The sequence below is a fragment of the Strix uralensis genome, chromosome 2, assembly GCF_047716275.1.
Source record: "Strix uralensis isolate ZFMK-TIS-50842 chromosome 2, bStrUra1, whole genome shotgun sequence".
Taxonomy (NCBI): Eukaryota; Metazoa; Chordata; class Aves; order Strigiformes; family Strigidae; genus Strix; species Strix uralensis.
Genome location: NC_133973.1, coordinates 94,510,251 through 94,528,911, shown reverse-complemented (window position 1 = coordinate 94,528,911; position 18,661 = coordinate 94,510,251). Strand labels below are relative to the sequence as shown.

The 18,661-nt window shown below is 36.7% G+C and overlaps 1 protein-coding gene across 2 annotated transcripts in view; it reads right to left on the bottom strand.

Moving 5' to 3' along the window:
- KLHL1 (kelch like family member 1) overlaps window positions 1-18,661 on the bottom strand; it is a 263,122-nt gene that overhangs the window by 8,129 nt on the left and 236,332 nt on the right. For both annotated transcript variants that reach the window (XM_074859534.1, XM_074859535.1), the window contains one exon: window positions 918-1,130. In XM_074859534.1, the coding sequence (XP_074715635.1) occupies window positions 918-1,130 (213 nt within the window). The remainder of the gene's footprint in view (window positions 1-917; window positions 1,131-18,661) is intronic.

Below are 18,661 nucleotides of genomic sequence, written 5' to 3'. Positions count from 1 at the left end.
AGTTTAAGACTGAGCAAAATCATATGGATAACATAAGGAGTAAGTTTTAACTTCTAATTCTGGATGACATATTTGGTAACTGTAAATGCCAAGGAAGATTCAGCAGAAGCAATAACTGACATTTAATTAAAGTTTAACTCCTTCAGAAAATAATGTCTTCCAGCACCTATCTTTACTTGTATGTTAAAATAAACTAACCATTCAAACATATCTACTTAGCCTTTGCAACCAGTGCATATTTGGAGAGTATATTATTCTTATTTTATTTTATAGCATACAGAAACGGTAAAAAGTCAAACCTTCATGAAACATTTGAAGAGTATCTTCAAATTGAATGCTATAATCACTCCAACTGTGCCCTACTGCCCTACTAGATATTCTTGAATATGAAGAATATCCACTCGCAAAATTCAGGGTACTGTAAATGCAGTGTATAAGGCTTATATCAACACATCAGAAAGTGGCAGTGGTGCTAAAGAAAGCAATGTCATGTACTGTAAATAGTCATCACTAGCATTTCTATATTGCTTCTTTTCTCAGCTATGGTTTAGAATTACAAAATACTTCTAAACACAATTTGGTGTCATAAAATTGTTTCAAGTTTGAATTTTTATCTCTGGAAAGTTTAGTTTATGATTGCAACATGTAATATCATGCCTTAAAAACAAAGATTTCTTAAATGAGATGTGAAAAGAGTGGATTTTTGTCCATGATAATATATAATAGTACTGTGAAAAAAGGGAAAACAACCTTAAAAGAAATTGTGTTCTACAAACCTCTGTGGAATTTTTCAAGTAAATAATAATTTGGCATTTCTTGGGGTAAAAGGATGTGTTTAATTTTACCATCACATAGCTAAGAAAATTATGCTACTGGACATTATTTTGTATTCACAACATGTATGCATAATTGGATACCTTTCTACGTAGTCCAGCAGTCGGGAACAATGGTTAGAAGCAGGAGCATCGTGGCCTCCAACTGCATAAAGAAAGCCATCACATGTAGCCACTCCTACACCTCCTCTTCTCTTACACATAGGAGCACACATATTCCATTTATTTGTGTGAGGATCATAATATTCCATTGAACTCAAACATGAACTTCCATCCCGACCTCCAACTGAATATAACCTAAGAAAGTCGACACAAATAAAAATGTTAATAAAACAAGAGCTTGGAACTGTAGAAATAAAACCAAGGAGCATCTGGGGTTTTTATATGACATTAAGAAACAGGAAGAAAACAAAACAAAACTCTCAAAATCATGTTAAAGTCATATGGTCAGCAAACACAAATGATTTTAATATTATTGCCAAATTCACATACTATTTAGTGCTTTGCCCACCTGAATAGAAAGGAAGATATTTTCTTTCTGGTAATGGATATTTTCATTCTTTGATTGCATATACTGCCAAGAATGCCATAAGTGACATGCAGACTTGCCTCTATAGATTTATAAATCATGTAAACAGGGTTCCTGCCTTACTGCTCATCATCTGTGAGGAGGACGTGAAAGTGCTAACTTATAATTGGTAATCCAGACAAATAAGAAATATGCAATTATATTTCCATATATGCAATCATAGTTTCTCTGTGTTTTTATCATGCATCAAAGTGGTGGGAATTAGTCTGACAACTGCGGTCCTGTATTTTAATATTCTGTCTTGTAAAATTCTTTAATACTGAAGAGATCCACAAGCTTCTAACTCTCTGTTCTTGGGAAAAAAAAAAAAAAAAAAAAAGGGAAGAAAGAAAAAGAAGTACTGTATAAATTCTGTATGCTAAAGTACAAATCATATGACTGACTGTAGTCAGTCTTTGATCTAGTATTCAGCCTATTCCACATACAAAACTATCAATGGGATGCTCATGTCCAGAATGAGCATTTTACACTTACAATATAGTAGAGATCAAAGATGCAGCACATTGTAGAAAAGAATATCACATTATGTTTTAAACATGTATTTTTAAAAAGTATTACCTCAGTTTCAAGGATCCTGATTATACTGAGGAAAAGTCTTGCCCACACTAACATGAACATATCTACTCAGCAAGTAAGAAAATAATACCTCCAGGCACTGTATGTTGATTTTATTAATCTGAATATGTTATGAAGGTTGAGTTCTGTAGGGAAGTCATGGAAAACTTCTGAAAACATTTTAAAATCGAAATGGCGAAAATGTGGTTTAACAAAAAATATGTTGTGTTTGTAACTATCTGCAGGCAAGAAACTTGTTGCCTTCCTTACTTTATAATGGTTCCCAGGAGGAAACAGTTCTGATTGTTCTTTCCCACTATTACCATGCTGCATTCATTTCTTATATTAATCCTTTTGCAGTCTGTTGCCTTTTCTACAGTGCCTGGAGATTAACTAATAGAAACACAGGCTATTTTAAAGTCCAACCACTGGGCAATTTAGGATGCAAAAGCTGTCTGTATGAAGCAATTACTCATTTGGAAGCTCTTACTGTCCTAAGCGCTCCATGAATTCAGAGCTAGTTAAATGTTCATTTACCATTACATTTCATTGGCATGGATGCTGATGAATAAGGAAATACTGTACTACCACTAAATATGTCACAGAAGCCATAGAACATTTTGGTACTGCCTGACAGACAAACTTGTGCTCTGACTAAAGTAGCCAGGAGAATTCAGACTCTATGAGAGATGTGAAAGCAAATACACTTTTTTTGCAACTATTTCTGTGGATCCAGCCCCAAGACATTTACCTTTCTATATGATTAACAGGTGAGATCCAAGTCAACATTAAGACACCTACATATAAGTGTTGGGTGTCTACAGTGTCTAAATTGCTGTTATGCTCAGGGTAGTCGGCAGAGCCTAAAGGAACAATTTGGTTCACCAGCCATAACCATATTTTTTTTCTCCAGCATACAATAAGAATGGCAAAACAACACTAAAAAGATTTTAAACATGTGATCCAAATACATTTACATAATTATAAATGTGAATATAAGCATTTACATATAGGTGTCTGCAAGGATGTTATCTTTATTTTCAAAGATAGGGCTTGGTTCAGCTGCCCACAGTGATCAAACGTTATTTGTGACATCTAGAGTACAGTGACATTCCCTGCAGGCTGGCAGATATGACAAAGACTACACAGGAGAAACATGCGTGATTGCTGGAGGTCAAGTTGGCTATTCCTGAGACAATTCATGTGGCAGTAGACAATTACATGTAGATAAGTGAACTGATCCCTAAAAATGAAGACCATGGTTAACGAGCCTGAGATTTCCAAATAGATTTCTAAGTAAATATTTGGACACTAAAACACCTCACATAATTTTTAAAAATGCAAACTACCAATACCTGTGCAGAGTTCAGTGTGAATAATCACGTGTTCCCCTAGTCTAAATACCTGCCACTTTGTTTATTTCCTCTGGCATGAGAAGTTCCATTGTCTTTGAACTGAAATAAATCTGTAAACTGATACTTCCACACTGAAAGTGAAGCACACTTTTTCATTCCTCGATTTCAATTACAGCACTTAGTAAAATATAGCTAAAGGCATTCCTGAGTTTCTGGAAAAGAAACAGCAAACATTGTTCATAATTGATAAGTTTCAGCAAGTGATGGGGACCACCAGTTTTTGTTAAGATGCTCTATGCCATTCAAAACAAAACAAAACTAAGTTTGAATCTGTTCATATCTCAGTAAGGAAAAATTCATAAAACTAACAATAAAATTTTATTTCACAAAGGTGTATTTCAGAAAAATGAAAGTTGGAAATCGAGTATTAGTTATAAAGTTCTAGTTGTGGTTTAACCTTAACACCTCATTCGGGAACTGTTCCCATTCTTCAGCCAAGTTTCCTAATCCATAGTCACAAAGGCCCAAAATGACTGCAAAACAACTCTGAAACCAGTGCTGAACATTCAGGATACTGTATAGCTAACTGAAGCTTTTGAAATACTTATCATAGAATCACAGAATGGTTTGGATTGGAAGGGACCTTAAAGATCATCTAGTTCCAACCCCCCTGCCACAGGCAGGCATACCTTCCACTAGGTCAGGTTACTCAAAGCCCCGTCCAACCTGGCTGTGAACACTTCCAGTGAGGGGGCATCCACAAGTTCTCTGGGTAACCTGTTCCAGTGTCTCACCACCCTCATGATGAAGAATTTATTCTTTATAGTTAATCTAAACCTACTCTTTTTTCAGTTACCCCTCGTCCTGTCACTACACTCCCTGATAAAGAGTCCCTCACCATCTTTCTTGTAGGCCCCCTATAAGTATTGGAAGGCCGCTATAAGGTCCCCCTGGAGCCATCTCTTCTCTAGGCTGAACAATCCCAACTCTCTCAGCTTGACCTCACAGGGAAGGTGCTCCAGCCCCCTGATCATCTTTGTGGCCCTCCTCTGGACCCACTTGAGCAGGTCCATGTCCTTCTTATGTTGGGGTCCCAGAGCTGAACACAGTACTCTAGGTGGGGTCTCATGAGAATGAAGTACAGGGGGAGAATCACCTGCATCAACCTGCTGGCCACACATCTCTTGATGCAGCCCAGGATTTCTGGGCTATAAGCGCCCATTGCTGGTTCATAGTCAGTTTTCAATCCACTAATACCCCCAAGTCTTTCTCCTCAGGGCTGTTTCCAATCCACTCTTCAACTAGCCTGTATTAGTGCATGGGATTGGCTTGACCCATATGCAGGACCTTGCAGTTGGCCTTCTTGAACTTCATGAGATTTCCACAGGCCCACCTCTCTAAGCCTGTCAGGAGTCCTCTGGATGGCATCCCTTCCCTCCAGCATGTCGACTGCACCACACAGCTTGGTGCTATCCGCAAACTTGTTGAGGGTTCACTCAGTTCCACTGTCCTTGTCACCAACAAAGGTGTTAAACAGCACTGGTCCCAGTACTGACCCCTGATGAATGCCACACAACACTGATCTCCACTTGGACATCAAGCCATTGACCACAACTATTTGAGTGTGATCACCCAGCAATTCCTTATCCACACAGTGGTCCTTCCATCACATCCACTTTAGAGAGAAGTATGTCGTGTGGAACAGTGTCAAATGCTTTACACAAGTCCAGGTAGATGACATCAGTTGCTCCTCCCTTATGCACCAATGTGGCAACACCATCGTAGAAGGCCACCAAATTTGTCAGGCATGATTTGCCCTTAGTGAAATTATTCTGGCTGTCACCAATGACCTCCTTATTTTCCATGTGCCCTAATGTATTTTGCAGGAGGATCTGCTCCATAATCTTGCAGGGCACAGTGGTGAGACTGAGTGGCCTGTAGTTCCTTTTTTTCTTTTTTAAAATTGGAGGTTATGTTTCCCTTTTTCCATTCAGTGGGAACTTCACCAGACTGCAGTGACTTCTCTAATATGATGGATAGTGGCTAAGCTACTTCATCCACCATTTCCCTCAAGACTCACAGATGCATTTCATCAGGTTCCATGGACTTGTGTACCTTCAGGTTCCTTAGATGGTCTCGAACCTGATCTTCTCCTACAGTGGATGGTTCTTCATTCTCCCACATCCTGCTTTTGACTTCTGTGTCTTGGGTGGTGTGGCTGGAGCACTTGCCAGTGAAGACAGAGGCAAAAAATTCATTGATTCATTGAGTACATCAGCCTTCTCCATATTCCAGGTAACCAGGTCTCCTGTTCCCTTCCGGAGAGGGCTCACATTTTCCCTAGCCTTCCTTTTATCACCTATGTACCTAGAGAAGCTTTGTTAGTTGCCCTTGATGTCCCTGGCAGATTTAAGTCCATTAGGGCTTTGGCCTTCTTAACCTTAGCCCTGACTGGTCAGACAGTTTATCTTTATCCCTCCCAGGCTACCTGTCCTTGCTTCCACCCTCTGTAGGCTTCCTTTTTATGTCTGAGTTTCTCCAGTAGCTCCTTGTTCATCCATGCAGGCCTCCTGGCATTCTTACCTGCCTTCTCTTTGTTGGAATGCATTGCTCCTGAGCTTGGAGGAGGTGATCCTTGAATAACAACCAGCTTTTTGAGCCCCTCTTCCCTCCAGGGCTTTATCCCATGCTATTCTGCCAAGCAGATCCCCGAAGAGGCCAAAATCTGCTCTCCTGAAGTTCAGGATGTTGAGCTTGCGGTTTGCCCTCCCTGCTACCCTAAGGATCTTGAACTCCACTATTTCATGGTCACTGCAGCCAAGGCTGCCCTTAGGCTTCACATTCCCCACCAGCCCCTGGATTGCTTATGCCTTGTGTTGTCCCTCCAAAGGATATCAGGGTGGTTGAAGTCCCCCATGAGGATCAGGGCTTGTGAATGTGAGGCTGCTCCTATCTGTCTATAGAGGGCTTCATCCACTCAGTCTTCCTGGTGGGGTGGCCTGTAGCAGATCCCCACTATAATGACTCCTGGTCTACTGTCCCTGCGTTCCTGTTAATACTGACCCATAAACTCTCGGTCGGCTCCTCATCCATCCCCAGGCAGAGCTCCATGCACTCTAGATGGTCATTGACATAGAGGGCGACACCCCCTCCTTGTCTTCCCTGTCTGTCCTTCCTAAGGAGCCTGTATTCCAGCACTCCAGTCATAGGAGCCATCCCACTACATCTCCATGATGCCAATAAGATCACAGCCCTGCAGGTGTGTGCATGTCTCTTGCTCCACTTGTTTGTTCCCCATGCTATGTGAGTTTGCATAGAGGCATTTAAGTTGGGTTCCCAATGAAGCTGACTTACTGGCTGGAATTCCTGTGCGCTGCTCTTCAGGTTCTCTCCTGTTGACCTGCAATCCCTCTCCAATCTCTGGGCATCTATTGCTGGCACTGGCATCAAACTGGTAGGAGTGGGATGGATTGAGGTTCCCCTCCACCAACAGGCCCTCTTCAACAGCTTGGCAACCCTATGACTGAAGACGCTCTTCCCCTTCTCTGACAGATGGACCCCATCTGCCCCCAGTAGACCAGGTTCCTCAAATCAGGTCCCATGGTCTAAGTAGCTGAACCCCTGGCTGTGGCACTAGTCCCATAATCAATTGTTGATTTGCCAGATTTGACTGGTCCTTTCAAACCCCTTCTCTTTGAGTGGGAGGATCAATGAGAAAACTACCTGTGCTCCAGAGTTCTTTACCACTGCTCCCAGGGCTCTGTAATCGTTCTTGATACTGCTCAGATTGTATCCCTGGTGCCCATGTGAAACAATAGCAGCAGATAATAGTCAGTGGACTGTATGAGGCTCAGCAGTCTGTTGGTGACATCCCTGATATGAGCCCCTGGTAAGCAGCACACCTTTCTAGAGAGAGCATTAGGTCAGCAGACAGGTGCCTCCGTACCTCTCAGAAGAGAGGCGCTTGCTACTATCACCCATGGCCTTTTCTTAGTTATGCTGGTTGTTATACAGGGAGTAGATTGGGTTGCCTTACACAGCTCCAGTGTCTCTCCTGATGTGATAGAGCTATTTAGTAGTCCAAAGATATTTAATAAGATTCCTTCTCAGTGTTTAGTGTCCTATTTTATTAGATGTCTTAGAATTAATCCATTTTTGCAGCTTTGTCTTTCTTGGTAAGAGCTTGTAATAAAATTTTCTATAGGGAAAAGTAAAATGCATTTTTCTAAAAAAGCCTGAAAACCTGGCATTACTGAGATCAGATATCAGTCCTGCATTTGCAAGAGCTACTCTTATGCTTCTTAACTATATTCAATTCTATTACTTCAGTTACCAGGTACCACCTCTGCTCTGGATGATTTGTTGAAAATACTTGTAAATTGACTTTCATTTTCATGTGCAAGTACTTTCAGAAGTCAGAGATGAAAGATAATCCAGTGAGTCTGAAATGAAAAAATGCACATTCCTCAAATTTTGCTTTGTTTATTAATTTCACATTGTTAATTTATATTATCTTAGCAATTTTACCTTACTTTACATCTTACTTCAACTAGCATCAAACCCAGAGCTCAATTTTTTTTATTTCTCCCAGGTTACTGACATCTGTAACCTTCTTGTAGATGTCATATCTCTTAATAGCTTTTGAGTACCTACAGTATTATAAGACTTTTATTTTCAACATTGTGCAATTAGAAAGAAAGCTTGAGAAATAATCATAATCACAATCATGTAATAGTCATATCTTCATTAATTTTTGAGCTGGGAATTTCTGTTAACTGAATAGCACCTCGTTGTGTATTCCATCAAAACTGTTGGGATTTTATTATTTATATTATATAATGGATTCTATTCTATATGCTATAGTGTTTAGAGGGGAAGATTGACAAGGAAAAGAAAGCATACAGTATTGAGTACTTTTATCTCCACTGATAACAATGAAAGTTTTGCCTGTGGAGTTATTATAGATTTCTATTCCCCATCATCTATATTTCAGCTTATTCAGACACTATGTGTACATATGAATTTAGACCAAACTCAGTCTTGTCTGAGCTGGAAATTTGTCTTTTCAGGGTTGGCCTTTTCTTTCTGTATTAAGATGAATAGAGATTCCTAAACATATATGTGTGTATGTGTATATATATATGTATAAAATGGCTAGAAAGTGCAGGAGAGGTTTCAAAGTAGAAGACATTAGGAGTAATCATGACTGGCTGGACCAAAAGCATTTATCACAGTGCTGTCATTACAAACCTTTGATAACTAATCAGAAAAGCCATTTTTAATTCAGTTTGACAAGCCAACCTCAAAAGACAAGACTGCCTTTGATGTGAGGTAGTATTGTGAAAACAGTTGAATCATGCCTTTGCTGCATTTTTTAACAAGGTTTTGCCTTTCAAAATTCCTTCACTGTGAATATCAAAGACCATATCCAGTCTTTTGCTTAGGCCCTTTTGTACCCTTTTCTGCCCCATCAGTGTGCGTGAAAGAGCAACAGGGAATTACTCTGGCACAAAGGATATCTGCCCAGTAGCAGTGAGGGGAAGGTAATTTCATCAGTGCCAGACTTCTGTATTGCTGAATCAGTCCATACCCAATCCAGGAATCAAACTGTAGGAGAGGAGAGATATCTATGCATGCTGACTTGGTTATGTCAATGGACAGGAGTTGCTGGAAAATGTTGAAAAAATTATAATTTTCTGAATGGAAAGCATTAAAGAAGTCTTATTTCTGTGTGTAAATTTGAAATGGTATTTCATGTATGTGATGCAGTAATGGAGTAGTGGAGCAAATTAAAAATACATACAGTTTGACCAAAAAAAAAAAGTGAAGGGAAAAAAAAGGTCATAGAGTAAGTGCCTGCAATTAAAGAAATAGTAACTACTGATAGCAAATATTAAGAGAAAAACACCCTTTGCATGTTTAATACCATTATGGCAAACTTACACTAGAAAGTATAATTTCCTAATAGAAAGAACCTGTTTCAAGTCAATGTAACTCTAATCAAAGTTATATGGGCTACATTATCTCTGCAAGACCAGTGACTGAATACAGATTCCACAAGATAAAAATGTTCTTGACTGTAACAGGCTATAAGATAGTGAAGGCAAAATAATCTTTGTAAATTAATAATTTTGTTAATTAATCAGCATGACCTTAAAGTCCTTTATTAGCTCTCATTATTTAAAAAAGATACAGTGAATTTGTTATTAAATAAGAAATTGTTACTGAACTCAGAACACTTTGTGCTAGACTGAGTTAATATATTTACAATATTCATCTTCTTTGTGAGTTTAATAATTCTAGACCATACAGCCATTCCATTTTGTTCTGTTTCAGTATCCATTTATTGCATGATTTTGACAAAAAATTAAAATCTACACCTTTTTGTATTTTCTGCAGCTAAGGAAGAATATTTTCAAAATGTGTCCCTACAGCAGGAGGCAGAATAATTGCCTTTCTGAGAAAAGAGTTTGATCAAAAGCAGCGGTTAATAAACAGCACATTCATAAAACATCAGCAGTGTCAAAACTGTCATAAAAAAACCTGAAATAGCTTCTACAGGATTTAAATTAAGGTATAAATTTATTTACAGGTCAAAGTACATTTAGAGTAAAATATAGTAAGAACAGAGACAAGATTTTAAAAGTTTGTATGAAAAAATTCTAAGGCTCATAACTTGTGAGTTAGTCTTTAAAACATTTGTCATTCTTCCCATTGCAAAAGGGTTTTATAAAATTAGTTACATTTATGAAATGCCTAGCAAGTAATTAATATAATCCTAAATCAAATTTCATATTACCTTTTAGTTGGGTAGATAATGTAAATTCTGTTATGGCATTATGGAAACAGACATGTGAAAGCATGAATTTTTTGACAAGGAAAAACACAGCTGTATTTCAGTATTAGGCAAAATTTCCATGTCATTCATAAAATACTGATTTAAAAGTATTTCTGTATTTATGGATGCCAAGTATAGCATTTTTCTTAGTTCAAATGCTTTAGTAAAAGAATAACGGAATCATCAATAAAACATAAGAGCAAAGAAAGCCTCAAGCAAAAAAAACCATGAAAAAAGTCTGCTCAGATGGGAAATATTGTTTCAGTCATAATTTCTTAACTTGTTAGCTTGGCATGAAATTTTGAAGTGTTACTTTAGCTTTAAAAATCACAATTACAGCATATTAGTACTTCATTTATTTAATAATATTGATCCAGTTCCCTAGTTTTTACTGAAGTATGAAAATTATCAGTGCATTGCAATTATATTGATTACTTGGAAAAAAGTCTCAGATCGTTTAGTCTGTGACCTTCACAATGAAGAAATCTATCTCAATTCAATGAATTCAACCAATAATGAAAGATTCAGCTGAAGTTGGTCTACCGAGTCAAAAGACATTTCATTTTACCCCAATATTAGTTATTAAGAAATTAATCAAGTTTCAAATTAGAAAAAAAGAAATATCAGTTAACAGTGGAGATGTCATAGTATTCTGTTCTGCTGAATATAGCAGATATTTCATAGCTGCTCTAAGGGCTGCTGTTGCCCGTAAAGATATCCAGTTGAGTATCAAATTAGATATTTACCTTTCTTTAATTTCAGAAAGAATTAGATGTTTAAATATTTTTCCAGATTTACACATACGTGGAAATAAGAAAATACATGTATACACATATGTGTATGTAATTCAAGTAAATGCCTACATTTGGTCAAGAGAGAATCTCTAGACTTTTCCAACTGCACTGAACAAGGGCTTCCTTCAGGTCCCAGCATATGGGCATTAAGTACTCTTTGAGACAGGCTGGGATTCTCATACTTCATGTCTCACTAAAGATAATAATTAAAAGCCATTCTTTCAGAATAATCCAGACTGGAGGATGCTAATATTTTTTACAGTTTTGACCATGACAGATAAGACAGTGGCTACTGAATGCTTTGAAAAGTCTGTGCTTAATTGTGGAGACTGCACAATTAAAACATTGGCTGTGAATCTTTCTAGGAGTTATCCACACCGCCTCCTCCTGTCTACATTGGTATATATGTTTCATTTAAAAGCTTACTAGAAGGAGTGACATGATTGCTTTTTCTTCTCAGATATTAGGACTGACTAAGTTAACTCACCATGTCTGCTTGGTCTGAAGTACCCTTACACGCCCAAATGAACTAAGTTATGCTTATTATCTATGTAGAATTTGTTTTTCATTACAAAATTTACGGAAATAAGAACTATGTAGTAAAGACAAAATGTTTCTTATTATAAAAAATGAATGGCAGACCTTACAGCAAATGACAGTCACACTAGCTGTATACCAGTCAACAGTCAGCTACTCCAACATCTTGTTAGTGTGGGTGATGGATGAAGAGAAGTGTATGGTGGGGTGTACACACTAAAAGATGCAGATGTGCAGTAAGCATGCAAAACATGGCCTAAACATCTGGGAGCCTGACCATAGTAATTCAAGAGAAAACAGGCTCATCAAGTCCCACCCTGCAACACAGTAATGTCTTTAGCATCTGCCATGTTACCTAACAATCACTTGGGTTCTAAGGAGCAACCTAGCTCTAATCCTATCTGCATATGCATCTGTCTTGGACTGTAGGAAAAATATTGATTTTAGTGTAAAGTTTCATGATTTTTCATTGTCCTCTTCTAAGAGTCACATATATTTACCTACCTTGTATCTGTTCTAGCCTTTTTTAAGGCTAGCTTAGCCACATAAAAAGAAGTAAGCCTGTGCAAACTCCTATTTTACAGGCTGGATGTAAAATACCAAGTTAGATCTTGCTTGAAAAAGAGAGAATATGATGCATATTGAATCAAGTTGCACGTTCACTGAGCTGTACAGGACCTCCACATAGGAAATATGAATTTGTGTGCAAAAGTACAAAAGATCAGACCAAGGCACTGAATTACTAATAAGCTTTAATGATTCTGCTAAGAGAAAATGCCACAGATAGTTTATTATATGATGCATGAAAGGCAAAGAAGCAGAACTCCTGAAGGAGGTTCTAATCAGCCACGCAATCAAGTTTTGTAGGTGGTTATATGAATGTAATACATTGCTAATTCTCTTGTGCTAAACACTGAACTGCTATTAAGGACTTTGTGCAGTTATTAACCTATGCCTCTGCGAGGTCAGTACACAGTGAATATATTCCTGTGAGTGACTAACTACCAGACAGTTTTGAGAACCTTTCTTGTGCACACACTAAGTTGGTTTGAATTCTGTTATTTTCTTGAAAATTAAGTTTCAGCAAGCTAAATTCTCTGATGTTGTGACAATGCATAATAGTCATAAGGGACATATAAAACTAAAGCAACTGTTATTTACCACAGGAACAATATTGATCTAAACCCCACAAGTTTCATTCCAGCTTTGTCTCATTAAATGACCTGAAAACAAAACATTCCCCTGCACATATGCCAAGATCTGTGTTGGCCAGCTCTATGTGTTTCCCATTGAATATGAAAAAGACAATAGCTGGAAAGGGTAAGATAATAATCCAGTTTATGGAAATCCATAACTAAATGAATCCAACTATTGCAAAACCAGTGGAACTGATTGAATATAACCGAATATAGATAAATAAACGCCATTTTTTTTAAACAATGCCAGATGTTATTAAAGCCTCTCCACCTAACAAATGAAATTGAAAATGTAACAAATTCATTTGAATGGGTGTGAATGGACAAAGAGTAAATATGTATATGCATATGAATTTAAAAAAAAAAATCATTGGTGCGCTCTGTTTTTATGAATGGTTAAGTAGAATTAATAGAATGTGGAATCCATTCTCATTTTATCTGCTACAGTCAATCAACAGACAAAGTCTGACATTACCAATTGATAATAAATAAATAATTTCATAAAGGACACAACCACAAAACCACATTTTTATGTTGAACTGTCTTCCAATAAAAATATGAAAAGGGAATACATTCAAGTCTCCGTGACTAAGATAAAAAGGAAAAAGGAAAAAAACCTAGTTTATGGAGAAAGATGAGGCTTTTCAAACAACTCCAATATTAAAGGTGTTGGATTGGATTAAGAGGACCTATGTTTAGGGTTTTGTGCTACAAAAGAAAATATCTCTGGGTCAGTTTAAGCATGTTGCTCTTAGTATTTGTATTACATTTTTCTGCTTACAAAAATCACCAGTCAGAATTTTGACGTCTTTCTGGAGATTATAAATTGTGACTCATGTCCTCAAGAGTGTTTGAGCATTTGTTTCCTTCCTTTGGTACCAAACATAGGAAACAAGAACCACAGATAGAGCTTTGGCACCAACCTCCTGAAAGCTCAAATGTTTTAAAAATGCCCAACATAGCTTTTTTCAAAACTGCTATAAAACATTAGGTGCACCCTGGCCAGAGCTGTTTATTTGCCCCAGGATAGACCTGCTGCTTGGGTACTTGAAGGCCATCCCCATTTTTCATCTTTTATTTTGCCTAATTTAAATGGCTTCCTTTCCCGGTTCTAAGAATCCTTTCTCTTCAAAACTCCACTTAGATAACATTTGATAGGAAACCTGATCTCTTAACTTAACACAAAAATGCCCAGTATGTGGCAATTATTTCACGATTAAGTTGCAAAAATCAATATTGTTATTGTACTGCCTGTAAGTGCCCAGTTGCTGATAGAAGTGGGGGCTGCAGGGCGGCCTCTGTGAGAAGAGGCCGGGGCTGGCCCAGACCGGACACAGCCGGTTCCAACCAACCCACCGCAGGGCACGGCTGAGCCCCTCAGACAAGGTGGGGGCACCTCGAGGAAAGCATATTCAAGAAACAGCAAAAAATGCCACACAGACAGAGTGAGCTGGGAGAACAGAGAGTGAGTAACAGCAGAGGGAACACCAAAGTCGGAGAAGGAGGAGTAGGTGTTCCATGTTACCAAAGCAGATATCCTCACTGCAGCCTGTGGAGGACACCACACTGGAGCATCAGGATACTTCCTGAAAGACTGCAGCCTATGGAGAGCCCATGATGGAGCAAGGGAAATGTGTGAGAAGAAAGGAGCAGCAGATAGGAGCAGTTATGGACTGACTGCGACCCCCATTCCACATCCCTTGGGACTGCTCAGGGGTGGGGGTAGAGGAATTGGAATGAAAAATGTAACTTGAACCTGGGAAAGGGGGGAAGAAAGGTGGTGTTTTTAAAATTTGACTTTGTTTCTCACTACCCAGAATCTATTTTATTAGCAATAAATTACATTAATTTTCCCCAAGTTGAGTCTGTTTTGCCTGTGTCAATAATTGGTAAGTGATCTCCCCGTCTTTATCTCAACTCATGAGCTTTCTCAGTCCTATCTAATGAAGGAGAGTGAGTGGGTGGATGGGTGAGCATTTGACTGTTAGCCAAGGCTAATCCACCATAATAATGCACAAGCAACTGCAAGTTCACAGCATCCCTTTTCTCCTTCCCTCATTGTACAGTGCCTAAACAAAGATGGAGCCTAAACCAATTGTAATAGAAATACTAATACTAATGATAATAATAAAAAATACTTTGCTACTTCTTTGTTGAAAGAATCAGATACAATTCAGATAGATATTGGTGGGAAAAAATATTTTCCTGCAGCATTTCTCAGTGCTCTTGCACTTTTCTTCAGAGAAAACAAATACTTATAAAACTTTTTTCTTTTTTTTTTTTTTCTCAAAGTAAAAGATGATTTGAAAGGGCACTTAAAATAGTTCTATTTTTCAAAGTTAAGATTAGACAGTTCCTTGCTTTTTGTCATCTATCATAGATCAATAATAGTGTGTGATATTTGATATAAATGAAAGCAGCAGGTGGAAATATCAAGTTCACTAAAGCACATCTTTGATGATGTTCCAATCAATAAAGGGCAGAACTCCCTACTCCTTGGTTCTGCAAGATATTACAATGTGAATTAACTGCTTCCCAGTGCAGGTCTAAGTCATTATATTTGACACTTAACTCAAAGTACTGCTGTGATGTTCTACCATTTAAAGTCAATCTGCAGATCATATTAACAGCTGAGTATTTTTTTCTTTTGTAGCACAGATTTACCAATATCTTTTAAAAAGAAAAGAGTCTTTTTGCTGTGAAAACTACAGTTGCATAAAAAGAATGTGGATAATTTCCAAAATACAAGTAAAAATTCAGGAATATTTTTTGTAATGTAATTTTTATGTCCATATAATAGGAAAATCTAGATAACTTTCAGTTATGGTTGTGTCAAACAATTGTTTGGAATAACATAAATCTGTATGATGCTATGTCTTTTAGGTATATATTCCAGAGGAAAGTTTGTAAACTTAATTTCATTTTTATTTATAGTTTCTCATTAGAATAAGAATTCTGAAATTAAATTACATGAATAAAATTACTGTAAATGTTCAGTGTTCTTAGGGAATGTATGCTTCATATATTAGAGACTTTTTAATGGATAGCTAATAAATAGTTACTGCATTTTGGAGGCTACCACATTTTAAATATAATATTTAAATTTACTGGATTGAAACTGTCAACTAGTTTTTTTTTTTCTTTTTGATTTTACAAATGAAGAAATTAAGACATAATCTTGAAACAGTAAGTTTTAAAAAGTTTCTGGAAAATGTAAGATTCTTTTCATACTTTTGGTTCCTTAGTGCTTCTAACTTACATTGTAGAAGAGTATTATGACTTCAGCATTATCTCCTGTAAACTGTAGAATACTAGTATTATATTGCATATGTTGCATACTAGCTACACGTCACTTATGTCAGCCCCCAAAGAACAATTCAAATCAATTTTCCCAGCTTCTGACCTCTCCTGTTATCTGCATAGAAAAAGCACTATCCTTTCCTGATTTTTTTAAAAGAATAAATCTCCATTTCACATTTAATGTCTTAACACCCACATCTATTGGTGATGAAAGTACATACACTCTTTCATTTCCAGTCCGTGTAACAGGTTTGTTAACAGTAACAAGGCAGAAAAAACTATGCTATTTCCAGATCAGGAGATACTACTGACCATGTTTCATCCCACGAAACTTTACAGTTATGGCAAGTCCTACAGTAGCTACCAAAGTATATTAAATATTGATAAAGGTATCAAGTTTAAAAAAAAAAAAAAAAGTACAGTAAGGCTAACAATCTCCACACTTCCATTACTGTTTAACTATAAGAAAGGTGTATGGATGAAGCAGATGGAATCTCTAAAGCCTCAACACAGATCATTACTGCTACACAGCACCAAGTGTTGATTTGGGAAAATAAAATGTTACTGAAAAGGAAAATTATTGGATTCCAATCTTTGGTGTCGCATGAAAACAGGTAATATTACCCTTTCCACGAACCTATAAACATTCATTTAGAACCTGATGAGAGTTTTGTGTACAGCTTCCTGTCTCCCTATTTTTTTAATTCTCTCTCTGTCATCTGAATTTTATCTATTTGTATCCATCTGTTCCTTTTCCAACTGTAATACTTCTGTTGCTTTTCTTTGGTATGACAGGCATTCTTGATAGTCATGGTACCCCCTATTCTAACTTCGCACTTTCAGTTAAACTTTCTTCAGTATGAATGACCAGAATTGAACACAGTAATCCAAATAGCATAAATATTTCCACAATGAATAAAACTTTATGTATTCTTCAGTTGCATTTTTATTTTTTCACAGATTTCTTCTACTGTTTTCTTTGTACAAGGTACAGATCATTTTTTCTGTCTTCACAAGACTTGTTCATTCACAGGTATACTATTAAATATCCAATTTGTGTTGCTTCTTAGGGTCATCTAAATACTTCTGTAGAATAGTCCAACATGTCCCATGTGATAATGTTCCCTGTGATGTCACTTTGAATGATAATTTAACTATTGTGCTCCTGCTGTTATACTCCTTTATACCAAAGCTGATCTTTAAAGAATTCCAGTAGTAACTTTGTGACATCCTAGTTGTCACATAGAGTTCTTTTCTTCTTAAAATCCCTGTACTATTCATATTTTTTTTCTATTTTAAGTAATTATTTCCTGTGTAATGCCAGATAAACTGGTTTATTGAAATTCTGGTAGAATAAATCTGCTATGTGTCTTTCTTTTATCTAGAAAACCACCTTTCCCTTTTATTAGTTGTTCTAGCTGCCCCTTAGGTTTAGGAAGCAACTTAAGAAAAGGGATATTGTTTGTGTTCCCGATTGAAGGATAGTAACTACTGTATCTTATTACTGTGGGAAATCTGAGGGTAACAAGCAGGTGACATTCGTGCTTGGAGAGGAAGATGTTCTGTTACAGCCTCATGGGTGAAACAGTACTGTGACCTCAAAATGTAATAATGTAACCTATTTATACAAAACAATCCTGTCAACTAGACTAAATGGAAAAAAAAAAAAAAAAAAAAAAAGAAAAAGAAAAAAAAGGACTTCAAATATATATTTTTTTTTTTTAAATTTCTGATAAATTCAGCAGGATTTTATGGCTTCAATAATTAAAAGTTTTTTCAGACTGGATTATGATGTGCATGCTGACACAATCATTTTCAGGTTTTAGGAAAGATTCTGATATAATATAGCATTTTCAGTTTAAATTTAAACAGTGAAATAACATTCATTTCTGTGTGCCCTCTTTTGCCAGATTCGGATAGTATTGTTTTCCATTTGTTTGAGAAGCAAAATAATTTATCATTGACTTGTACAGATATGAGTGAGCTTCAAAAAGTAAGTAATCATAAAAAGGTTCAATAAATTAAGAACTATAAGAAGTTACTTATTTAATCATCTTAGATCCTAAGGAGATCAGTATCTACAAGTTTTTATTTTTTATTTATTTCCACCATAAACTTATAGAAAAAGGTAATTTTAATCCAATTTTATGGTAAAATGTATATTTTTTTTTCTTTTTCTGCTTAAAATGGCTTTAACTGGAAAACCAATGAAGTGGACCTTAGATGTACAGAACACAAATGGGATAGTTTCCATCATTAAAACACAAAAGAAGAGACTATCTTTTTTCAAGTATTTAAGAAGCTCACATTTGAAATATTTAGCATACAGAATCCCTTTTATGTAAAGTGCCCAAAGCACTGTGGGAGATATATACACCCATAGAATAGTTTCTAACTCTCTCACTTCAAAGGTAGTCTAACCCTGCTGCATTTTATTTATTTTACTTATCTAATTCAGTGCAGAAGAAAAGGAACATAAGGACTAACCAGGAAAAGATTCCTCAAAACTTCTATGCTAAAATATAGTTTCTCCTTTGTCGAATATTAAAGCCAACCTCTTGTTTGCCATCGAGACATCCATTTCTAATATCCTTAGAATTTCTATTCTTAATAAAAAATCCATCATTGTTTTCCTATTTCAAAGTGAAAAGTTCAGATGAGGAA